The sequence below is a fragment of the Strongylocentrotus purpuratus genome, unplaced genomic scaffold, assembly GCF_000002235.5.
Source record: "Strongylocentrotus purpuratus isolate Spur 01 unplaced genomic scaffold, Spur_5.0 spur5_scaffold_16, whole genome shotgun sequence".
NCBI classification, from domain to species: domain Eukaryota; kingdom Metazoa; phylum Echinodermata; class Echinoidea; order Camarodonta; family Strongylocentrotidae; genus Strongylocentrotus; species Strongylocentrotus purpuratus.
Window position 1 is genome coordinate 21,926,591 of NW_022145601.1, and position 12,744 is coordinate 21,939,334.

The following is a 12,744-nucleotide window of genomic DNA, read 5'->3' on the forward strand; positions in this document are numbered from 1 at the left end:
CTCCTCCCCCTATAAATCGTTGGTACGTTTAACATCATATCTGTAACTAACTGAGCTAATATTAATACGTTAAACCTATTCAAAGTCATCGGCATATTCATTTGGGCTGTCCCCTCTAAACAGGGCGTTTCCAAGTTTGAAGCGAAATAATATCGTCTAAATCGGTCTGAAAAGGCGCCACGGAAAGACTATTTTGTGTGCGAATCGTACTCGTAGTAAGGTTGAATGAACTTCGCGAATTCGTCAAAGGAATGCTGGGTAAACTAGTAAAGTCGTAAACAACTTTGTGGCCGCTACTACCGAGTACTGAGGACAGTGTATGCCGGTGAAAAATGGGAGTTTTATGCTCGTAAATAGAATTGTAAGTATTTCTTGTCTGCAATTTTCCGTAGCTTAATATGTTTTAGATCAATCATAAATATCGTTTCATGTGTATACGTTGAATAAAAGGCATTTAGATGTATGAAAATGTTGATGAACGTGTGTGACCGAAAATCGTGCGGCTGATGGACGGTGGTTCATCCGTAGATATGGCAAGACGATTCGGGGGGCTTTGCGTGCTGTGCCGCTGTCGCCTCGCTGCCTCTTCAACTCGGCGCTTCCATGCAGTGCATGCCAGCCAGTAGGCAGTGCAGTACAGTGTGGCTGTGGTCTATGATACGAATATGACTAGGAGTTTGACTGCAACTCCTTTAAGTTTAACTTGCACTGCATATAACTTCATATACCTGCTAGCTCTGTGTTGTAACTCTTCTTTTGTTGATGTTCATGAATATAATGAGTAGATCTAGTTTAAAAAAAAAAGATAAAGATGAGCTAGCTCTAGATATTATTATTAAAATGTAAATTGTTGGGTTTGAATTTCATGATTAGACTTAGAAGTTACTTGAAATACTTCTAAGTTCTAACGTTAGAGTTAGACTTGAGTTCTAAAAGCAAAAATAAAAACTTGAGCTAAAAGTGTAGAAAGCCCTGAAATATAATCAGATGAGCAGCATCTTATTTTCTGACAAAATTCCAGATTTGTTTAGGGACTTGAATGCACTAGCAATTAAACTTTATGTTATTTAATATATTTGACCATGTTTTGAAACTGAACAAGATACCCACACATCATGTCTCCTGATACTGATTAGTACCAGTAATGGGAATAGGCTACAGCTTATGATGGCCTGTACGAACTACTACTACTATATTACAGGGAAGAAGACTTATTGGTTTTCCAGACAGGTCACTTCAAACAGCAATTTTAATTGAAGTTTACAAGCAGTATTTCATCAACCTTTGAAGGCTTATGTTGACAGTAAACCTACATGTAGGCTGCAAGTAGAAACGGAAAAAATAATATTTATTTTTCGGGGGTTACTTTTCAAGCTTGCCTGCACGAAAATAACATTCTAAAATTTGTCTTGCATTGAACTCTATGCAAATTTATGGGGCTCTTTTCTGAATTTCGGGGGCTCTTTTGGGCATTTCAGGGGCTATTTCTCCCCGAGCCCCCGTGTATTTTTTTCACTGAGTAGAAACCAAATCTTTTGATGAATTGAAGTGCTACTATTAAAGTACTTTAAATAAAATAGTATTTTCCTTTTTCACAATGCTGCGGATTGCCCTTACCTTTCTTGTGTTTTTTTTTTAGTGAGGAGGAAGGGGGGGGGGGGGGTTTAACTTGCGATTAACAGGAAATGTGATGAAATATGTTTTTATAGCAGTCTGTTCCTCAACCCCCCCGCCCCCACCTCTAATCATATTTACATGTATGCTCAATTTTGATGAAGAATGATATTTAAGAATTTAGGTAGTTTGAAGTGAACTCGATAATGGATACATTTTATGCTTTATAAATTATGGATTCGAATAGAGAAAATCTAAGGAATTTTCTTATTATTGTTAACACTCTTTCTTAAATTCTTCTTTAAATCACCCTTTTGGACTGAATGTTCTATGTACTTGTGTATTTCCAAAATAATTTAGTTAATAATGAACTGTATTGAAATCTGACTACTTGTATACAATCTGATGAGAACAAAAATATGTTCTCTTGAGAATCTATGCAATAATGTTTATTGCAGTGTATCTGCATTATTCCAGTTACATGTACAAATATAATGGGAATGTTGACTTTGTTCATCTTTGCATGTTAAGCTTCCTGGGAGTAATTTCAATTTTTGTAAAGAAACTTTTGGCTTGCAGCCAGTAAATAAAGATAGCATGCTTGTTCTTATAAAAACAAGTCAAAAAAAAATCTTGGAACCTGCTCCTGCTATCTACTGGCGGACTGATGAATATTAATAAGTCAGAGTAAGTCAGGAAAGCTGAGGTATTTGTTTTCAGTTCAAGATGACCGAGCCATGGACCAGTGATGGCTTTGTGGTAGAGCTGCTGGTTCGTAGAATTGTTATGACCTTTATTTTTTTCAGTTGTTTCACAAGACCAAGCACACAATCTTCATTTACTGAGTGCAAGCCAAAATTTTCTTTACAAAATTGTGTTACATGTATCTTCGTATAATACATGTAATATATAATTTCTATATAATGTACGTAGTACATGAATGTACTTATTAAAGATGCTAACATTCCAAAGATATCTCAAAATCTACTTTAAAAACAAATTTCTGTCCACAAATACTGTTAACTTAACAAAATATTGAATATTATATTAACTTTCCCTATGGTTCAAATGATCTCCTCAACAGGCAAATTCTATGAATGGAGATGTTGTGCATTTTAGTGTCCCATAGATGTAACTAAATTCATTTTTTCTTCTTCTTCAAAAAAATGAAAATATCTTCATGATTTGATATGATGATCACTTTAATGGTAGTGATGAAAAAAAAGAACCATTTGTGAATGGCCCCATGAAGAGAATTTTACTTTGGATGTAATAATCAGAGAAGTGAAATGGATGATCATGAAATGGATGATCATGAAATGCTCAGTGGTATATAATTGTATACTTCATGTATACAGTGGGAATGAATAGGAACCAATAAATTACCTGGCCCATATTCTGTAGTCAGGTTTAACTAAACCTGACTTCAGAATATGGGCTCCTGTGTTTATCCTGCTAGTTTAAATGCTAATGCATGTTTTTCACTCTTTTTGTTTCCTCAGTTTCATCCAAGAGGGTGTGATAAAAAGAAACAACTCGTTCCTTGCCAACGCTCCTCCAAGCCAACTCGACAACAACAACTCACAAAGCATGTCGGTGCATTCGCATAAATTACTTGGATAGAGGCAGTCGCTATCACCAAAACATCTCTCTCTCTCTTAATTGAGCAGCACAGTGTCTTCCCCCTGGTTGGTGTAACTGTCTTGTCTTTTTGAGCCTGGGATTAACAGGGATTTTTGGATGTCCTCTTCATCAAGATAAAGCCATATATGTGTGTCTTTGTTACCATGACGATCGGTGAAGATAAGCTGTAATTAGGTGCTTGCTAGATATTGTGAAGTAAACAGACGTTATTAAACACAAGGATAAAAACAAGAAAATATATTTGGAAAAAATAATCTTCTGATCCAGTCATATAATTGGAGAATAGTTATTACCGGGTACTTTTTTTCAAGTGGTCTCTAGTGGATGCAAAAGCGTAAACAAGGTTGTTTTTCTCAGAATCTGAATGTCATTAAAAAGCAGATTTTTGGCAGAGATGCAAAGAGACTGACAGCGGAATTTGAGTCTGGTTAACAGATGCCACCATCCTCTGGAGAACTATGGGGGTCGCACCTGATGCCCTCCAAGATCCGGGTGGAGTGCCTCCTGCCCAACGGGATCCTGGTGGCCATGGAGTGTGTGAGGGAGGCCACCCTGGAGAAGGTCAAGGCCATGCTGTGGAGGGAGGCCTTTAAGTATCCCCTGGCCCACCTCCTGGGGGAGGCCTCCTCCTACATCTTCGTCAGCATCACGCAGGATGCGGAGAAGGAGGAGTTCTACGACGAGGGGCGGAGGCTGTGCGACCTGAGGCTCTTCCAACCGTGGCTCAAGGTGGTGGAGCCTGCGGGGAACAGGGAAGAGAAGATGCTCAATTATGAAATAGGTCAGTATTGCCTGTATGTCATAATAATAATAATTTTGGGTTCTCGTATAGCGCTCATGTCTATCAGACTTGACACTCCTGGCGCTCCCGATTATTACCCTGGCTTTAGCACGGCTGCCATTACGGCGCTATCTTGTATAAAGAAGTGTTTAGGATCCTTCGATATGAAGGGGATGTACGACACCTGGCCCTGTTTCATAAATTTTTTTTTCAATAAACAAGTTCCAATAACTGTTATAAACTACTGAAATTGTGACATTTAATTGGTTGAGAGCAAATTTGTCATAGAATTGTGTAATTTGTTATTGATAACAAGTATTATAGAACAAGCCCCTACTCCAGAGACGATTACTTCTCGGTCAAGTTCCTACACTAGCTATATTCCTAACTTCAACTGTAGACGGAATCACACTCACCAAACACAATACCCGACTCCTAACCTTAACCTAACCCGAAACCCAATTGCAATCCTCAGGGCTATTAAACCTTAAAGGGATTGGGTATCTTTGTCTCAGGTTCTAAAAAAATTCCTGGATTTAGCTCATGCTGCAATCATAATTATAAACTTTTAGGTCAGTCAGGAATCCCATGACTTTTACAAGCCGATCACCTGTCTGATTATCAAGATATTTGTGATTGTATTTTGAAATTTTGAAATCCGTTTTCCCAACAATTTTTATACACTACAGTCTATTGGGGAAAATGAGTATGGTAAAATCCGGTCATTCAAAGATTTTGTACTATTATATCGTCATATTACAGACACTTTAACAAGAACAAAGTAGGGCCATGCATTTCAAATTTGTAAAACTGGAAACATTTAAACAATGCCTTTAACTCTATATCTGTGACAAAATATTCAAGGAGCATACCCTATGTTAAATCGCTGTTGAGGGTGGTACATACTTCACATGGATGTGAAGCTGCCCTGCTGTTAAATTCATTCTCTTTGTTTCTTTTTTTTCTCTCTTTCTTTCAATTATTATCAAATTCTATGCACTATGTATCATAAGTACTCCTACTTGTATCCACTTCCCGATCCTAAAACCAGTCATACCGGTAATTGAATTTTGAAGTTGTTGCCTTCATTCTTTTATCAACAACTATCACCATGTAAATACATTCATAACAATCATATCATGCAAAACACAACATCTGGTGTTCATATTTTTGTATGTTTAGTGGTGATTATAATGTACAGGTGTTGATTATAGTTCTGATGAAAATTTAATTATGAAATATAGAGATCTGCACAATCATTGGCATACGGTACAATGTACAGTATGTGCTGAGAATCTTATGGCCCATGTGAGTATACCGAGGTTAAGTTTTTCCCAGAAATGAAACCGAATCGATGGCCATGTCCTTAGGTTAAGAAAAACAGAGTGCATCATGTATTAAACAGGATGTCTCCTTTTTTCTCCCCTTTTCTCCTTTCACCCTCCGTTGCTTGGAATTAAATAATTCCTTTTTTCTCCCCCTTTTTATTCTTTGCTTGCCAAATATGTCCTGAAGTATTGTACACGTACATTGTGGATATCTTTCGCCTCAATCTTTTGTCCCCTTCAGAAAACCTTGGTAGAAGATCAGATCATCTACCGCCTGGGCTGCTTACAGCTTACAGCCCAATGGACTCAATCAGCCTTTTCACACACAGCTAAAATTATATAAACATGATTAGGGCTTTAAACTAATCACCTGTACATACGACATCATTCACACACAGAAATTTTGGTGCGATCGTTAATCGTTTCGTGATTAACTACTGCTCGTAAAATGCGCAGTAGTGCCATTGCGCATTGAAGGTCATGTCATATCAATCAAAGCGCATGCTCCATCCAGTTTAAACACGTTTAAACACGAATAACCGTTCACACACAAAATGTCAAGCTCTCTAGATACAAACTTCGTATCTGCAGCCTGCTTTTAGGGGCGTATGAATGGTGACTTCGTATCTATCCCAACATCGTATAAACGATGTTCACACGGAAAATTTTCTATAAACATGTTTAAAACTGTTGAGTTAAACACGTTTATACTAATCATCTCTAGATACAATGAATTTTAGCTGTGTGTGAAAAGGCTGAATGTCACTTTCAACTCCTTTCCCCGTTCTTGATTTTTTGGGGTCTATATATCTTGGCTTTCTGTCTCTCTGTCTATCTCTACCATCTTTCTCTCTCTCTCTCTCTCTCTCTCTCTCTCTCTCTCTATCTCTCTCTATCTCTCTCTCTTCATGTCTTATATGTTTTCTTCTTCCTCCTTTACTGACGTGTTTAATTAATGTCTCCTCTCTCCTGTACTTTCCTTCTCTGTCTTCCCTGGTTTCTTTATGACGTATTATTATATTGTATTGTTTCGAAAGGTATACAGTAGAATGGTCAAGTGTGACATCATCAAATATATATTTGTGAAATTTCTAAATTTGTCTTCATTTTCCGAAAGAGCATACAAAATAATGTCCGAATGTCGAAAACCAATAAATATTTTAAGTATTGGCTGAGATATGACCATCTGAATAAAGTTCTATAGGGACTCAGTGTTATTCCGATGATCATATCTCAGCCAATACTTAACATATTCAATTTGTTTTCGACATTCAGACTCTATTTTTGATGCTCTTTTGGAAAATTAAGAAATTCTGAAAATAGATTTTAATGATGTCACAGCTTCGGTACTCTATTATCATGCATGTACCTCTTTCCTACGTGCATTATCTTACTCGCGATGTGGCACGTTTTATGGGGATCGGATGCACATATTTCGATCACACAACAATGTTTCCAAAGTCAAATAAAATTATTACTTGACAAACCCCTAAGGTAAAAATTAAATATTAATAATTATTTCTTGTATTTTTTGTATATTATCTTGAACTTGGAGCAGATATCTAGATTTTCTTATGTACAGGTGTATATCACCGTCTCACACTTTACTTTTGATTTCTTTTCTACATGTATTTTTCACCCATTTACAGTACTTCTCTTTCGTCTCGTCCTTGCATGCTCCCTTTTTAATATGGATCTCCTTTATTCCATGCAAATTTTATTGTAATTTCTTGATTGATGTACATGTATTTTCTTATAAATGTCTTTCTCACCCTTCTTTCAGGATTTCTCTTTCTTTTCATCTCCAAGTTGTGTCTTCGTCTTTATGGCTGACTCTTTGTCTTTTAGTCTTTGTCTCTTTCTCTTCTCTTCTCTTTCTTGCCCGCTTATTCTGTGCACATTTGCATTTTTCATAGTCCAACTACAGGCTGTAATCATTTACCCATACTGTACTTGTAGGCCTACATTCACACTTTCTCTTCTCTTTATTGCTTGCTTATTTTATCCACTTTTGCTGTGCATGTAAACATCATATATTTCCTCCCTTCCATCTTCCTTATTTTCCCCATTTCTAAATGTACATGTAGGCTACCATACTATTTACAGATAGATCTACATGTACATGTATGTAAATAGGTGTACATGTACTTGTAAAGCCTACATTCACACTTTCTCTCTCTCTTTCTCTCTTTCTTTCTCTCTCTTTCTCTCTTTCTTTCTCTCTCTTTCTTTCTCTCTCTCTTTCTCTCTTCCTTTCTCTTTGGCAATGATTTCAAGATGAGTGTTTACTCTTTAGGCAACATCACCAGAGAATTGCTTGCTTGCTCAAAACAGCCCAGCCTAGATTGTGTAAAAAGCACCATGAATACTCTACATGGAGTTATTAAAAGGCAACAACTTCATTATATTTCAAAGTCATTAAACATGAGCTCATTCCTTATCTATTCCATCGATTTTTGTCTTTATTCGACTATACTTTACTTCTGCTACATACATGTACTATGTACACTGTACATGGATATTTTCGTCTATTTGAACATCTCTCTCTCTCTCTGTATGTCTGTCTCTTTCTCTGTCTCTCTATATGTCTGTCTCTCTCTGTCTGTCTCTCTCTCTCTGTGTCTGTCTCTCTGTGTCTCTCTCTATGTATCTCTCTCTGTCACTGTGTGTGTATGTGTGTCTCTCCATCTCTATCTCTCTCTCTCTCTCTCTCTTTCCCTCCCTCCCTCCCTCTCTCTCTCTATCCATCTCTCTCTTGCAGTATGTGGCTGTACAGATTTCAAGATAAGTGTTTACTAGTTTGGAAACATCACCACGGGGATCGCTCTCTTGCCTCCAAAACAAGTCTAGTGCTCAAGACAGCCCAGTCTCAAGAGAATAAAAGCATCATGCTTACTCTAGTTTAAAGCCCCACTGCACTACTTATAGCTACTTGCGCCCTCTATATAGCAAACAATGCCTAATCAGTGCCTGTTGGTCCCCCATGATCCCCTTTTTTAATGTTAATTGGGAGCTGATTTGATGTGATAACCACCTGTCATTGAACTTGCAGGGAGGTCTAATCGCCTGGCCAAACTAGTGCAGACAGGCTTTAAGAGATTGGGTATCTTTGCCTCAGATTCTAAACAAAATCCTGGATTTTGCTCATGCTGCAATCAAGATTATAAATCTGTAGGTCAGGCTGGTCAGTCAGGAATCCCATGACTTTTTCAAGCTGATCGCCTGTGTGATTTATATCAAGATATTTATGATTGGAATTCTAAAATGTGTGAAATGCAATATACAATGTAAGATTAATTTGCATTTCCAGTCCACTATGGTATACAATGTACCTTGCCCTGTACCAGGTAGTGTCTGCTTATTTGTTTTTTTCTTCAGGGGGGGGGGGGGGGGGGGTCTTCAATCTACTGCCATAACTATTTTCTTCTTTTCCTATGAAGGTTTTGGACATCATAAATAGGCTACCATTTCAAGTGTCAGCAGACACGCATAAGTTTGGGAAAACAAATTTAATTCTAAGATGTGGGTTCATCTGCATCTGCTCTGAGTAATCAGACACAAAGTGTTATTAAGAAAAGCTCAACCAAAACTTAAATTTCTGCCATTTCCGGCCCATTTGGATTTTGAATTGAATGAATGGAGACAAATTAAACAGAACAGTGAAAGAATCTTCAAAATCAGATGATAACAGAACAAAGTAATCAAATCATAGATACATACAAACAGAATGTTGATTAATTACATTATATTGTAAATTGATTTATATGATGTTTCCAAACAGAATATTGATTTGTCACATTACATTGTAAAGTGATTTATATGTTTATAAACAGAATATTAATGTACATCAATTAAATTTAATAAATACCGGTACATGAAGCATCATAAAAAGAGAAGTAAACCAATTGTAAGAGAAGTAATTTTGAAGGGAGGAGCATGCAGGACTATACTACATGTATTCATGAAGAATTTTCTCCATCCAAAAGAGGCAGGCATGTGCATAATTATTGATAACAAACAAATAATTCATCTCTGTAGCAACCAGGAGGCCTTGTCGAAGGTTGTCAGAAATAGCTTGTTGACTCTAAATACAAACCTTTCCCATCTTGTAAATAATGTCCACTTTCAAGCAACAATTATTGTTCATTAGTTTTTGAGATGAAAGGGAGTAATCAGACACAAAGTGTTTATATTTCTGCCATTTTGTTTACATTCAGGTGTATTTACATATTTCATGATGCACTGAATCGAGTAAAAACACAATTTCAGTAATATTAACTTAGATGTTATTGAATTACATGTCGATTTGAATTTGATTGATTAATGAAATGAATGCATAGCACTTTTCATTGTACACTTGTACACCCAGATGTTGTGTGGCCGGGCAGGTGGTGTATCCGGAAAGTGTGATGGCTTTATTTTTGTTAAGCATACAGACAAACAACCCCCCCCCCCCCCCCCAGCATATATTACATGTCCATGTACATGTGCAGTAGGTACACTTACAAAATATAACTGTTGAGATACATGTAAACGTCTGCAAAAAACAAGAGTGCAAATAATCCCTATTTTGAACGTACATACTGGTATCTGAATAATTAAGTACATTTGTTCCTGGAATTTACTTTAAATAGAAATGACCAAAATAGGTGTTTATGTTTTTTCTTTTTTGTTATGGCTTCTTTATTAATTGAAGGTAGAAATGAGTATTAAAATAAACATCCAATCTATCCTTTATGGATTATAACATTACATACATGCACCGGTACATGTATTTACAAGATGATCCATGCATAAACATAACTTGTTGGAAAGGACTGAAAAATAATTTGTGACGTTATGCATTTTATGTCAGCCTTTAGAAAATGCCCTCATATTTGAAATCTGACCATCCCCAAAATAGCTGACGTACGAAATTTGGACCAAATTTTCACACCCAGATGTTTGTGTAGTCCCATTTACACACTTCTGTGTACAGTGCATGCGACTTTCAGAAAGACCGTCTCCAGTTCTTTTCATTGTGATGATACCAAAACCTCACAGTAAAATTCTCAACCCTCCGATCGCTTTCAAACAGTTTTTTTTTGTTGCAATATAATCAAAAATTGCAAGAACTTTTCTCACTCTTTCTTTAAGTCAGAAATCCCTGTTGACAACGACAGCAAATAATACTTTCTCAATTCTTACAGCAAATGCTAAGAATATATAGACAGATATATCTCGTACATACACGTGTATGTGCTGTAATTGCTAGATTATTGAGGGAAGCCTTCAGAATCGATATCGGTGGTATGGCTGTTTATGAAACTGGCATAGAAAGGGAGGACTCTTTATTCTAGAAAATGCGAATAAGGCTTTATCAGGAGTGACCTTGGTGGAAAAAAAGTAATTAAAAATGCAGCTTTTCTTTGGCTTTCCCTCGTTGATCAATTGATCAGACAATTTGCTTCCCCGTGACCGCTTTCTACAAATGTACAGGTAACCCTGTCAATATCAAGGCATTGATTATCAATTTTTTATCATAATAATTTCATTATTGACATTTATACTAGGTTTTTACCTACATGTACATGTACATGGCCTTGCAGTAGGCAATTTTCATGATGTAACCAAATTTATACTTAAGTGCCTCGTTACAAATTATTTCATTCACCTGTTACAAATAATTGTATTTCAATAATCAGATATCAAATTGCAAATATTACGTGTTGTTACAGGTGTAGGTATGGCAAGCCATAATATATGTGTCCTACCTACTTGTAGCAACAGCAAATGTATGCACATTTCAATGACTATTTAAGCAAGAATAAAAAATATAGTGAACAACTAAAAATATTGGATCGCATTTCTCAGGCATAGAAAGGGACATGAGCAGAAATGCAGTAGCTTTAGTAGTTGTTGTAGAACATACATTTTTTAATTCTTTAGACTACATATTTGTGCTTTATACTTTGATTAATTGTGAATATTTCAAAGTAAAGTAGCTTTCCTATTAAAACAGAAATATTTCTCACTGTTTTGAAAATGATTCATAATTCATATCCAATCCAATCCAGGTACATGTACATGTATATAAAGCACCAATATTTAGTTGCCTAAATCAAAGGTGCTGATGAGACTGAAAAACTACCAAAAATGTCTGTTCATGATTCTAACTGTGAAAGACAAAAAAGCAGTGACTAATTGTAAGCAATCTGAAATAGGTATAGTTGAGTTCTGAAAGTATATAACTGGTGACAAGAGCAAAGGATTTTGGGAAGAAAGAAGAAAGTAAATTCAAAGAAAAAAAAGAATACAATTCTATCTCTCTTTCGTCTCAGGTGCTGCCATCGGGGTCCCTGTCAACGAGTTTGACTCCATCAAAGATCCTCAAGTCGTTCACTTCCGACGCAACATCCTCAACACGTGTATGAACGTCGTACAGGAGCGCGAGGAGCACGGCAAAATGGGCCAGGCCCTCTACGCCTATCCGCCCAACCTCGAGGCCTCTGAGGTCCTACCCAATCACATCTTGCAGAAACTTGACACAGGTAAGGCCAAATTTTAAGACTAGGAACTATGAATCAGTTCTATGACATATATATTCAAAAGCATTTACCTGTGACAATTACAATGTCCATGGTTGTACAATGCGGCTAGTGCCAAAATGGAATCTTTTGTGGCAGCTTACATCACTTTGCCCAAGTGTACGTCTGGGCCCCGTCTTACAAAGACTTACGATTGATCCAAATCAATCGGAAGTCCTCCAATCAATCATAAGTTTGCAGTTTCCTACATGTATCTCTAGCTGGATTGATATCAACTCTTTGTAAGACAGGGCCCAGGGACCCATTTCACAAAGCCTTTTTTCAATGACAAATAACAAAAATCAGTGACAAATCTGTTAACAACCAATCAGAAGCAAGGATTTCAGTAGCTTATAACAAAATCTGTCATTTGTCACTGATGACAAGTTTTGTGAAACGTCCCCCTGATGTATTGTAGACGTCTGGACCATAGACATTGAACTGTCGCGGGAAATCACCTCTTTAATGTGTCATACTTGTAGGACTGAATCCTTATGATTCCAACCATCCTGATGATTCGGTTCAAGGAATGTTGCATCATTTGTGACTTTAGATCGTAATTATCATTTAATATGGTGTCATTTTGGTTTAATAAAGAGTTTAACAAGATAGGCTAAGTCCGCTTCTGCCACTTAGAGGACCATGCCATTATCATGTATCTTTCAAATGTACAACATCATTTGTGACTTTTGAAAATGATTATCATTTAATATGGTGTCATTTTGGTGAAAGAATGTAACAAGATGGGCTAGGTCGGCTACTGCTACAAATAGAGGACCCTGCCATTATCATGTAACCTTTCACATATACA

At 36.7% G+C, this 12,744-nt stretch overlaps 1 protein-coding gene across 1 annotated transcript; it reads left to right on the forward strand.

Moving 5' to 3' along the window:
* Positions 1-255: 255 nt before the first annotated feature.
* Positions 256-11,994, forward strand: LOC100887997 (phosphatidylinositol 4,5-bisphosphate 3-kinase catalytic subunit alpha isoform). Its single transcript, XM_011665082.2, has 3 exons — positions 256-361; positions 3,117-4,039; positions 11,688-11,994. Exons 2-3 carry the CDS (start codon positions 3,694-3,696, stop codon positions 11,912-11,914), a joined length of 573 nt encoding a protein of 190 aa, XP_011663384.2. The 5' UTR covers positions 256-361; positions 3,117-3,693; the 3' UTR covers positions 11,915-11,994.
* Positions 11,995-12,744: the final 750 nt, after the last annotated feature.

Coding starts and splice junctions, on each gene's coding strand:
- LOC100887997 (XM_011665082.2), top strand. CDS start 3,694: ATGCCACCATCCTCTGGAGAACTATGGGGGTCGCACCTGATGCCCTCC. Junction 4,040..11,687: donor GATGCTCAATTATGAAATAG/GTCAGTATTGCC, acceptor CTTTCGTCTCAG/GTGCTGCCATCGGGGTCCCT.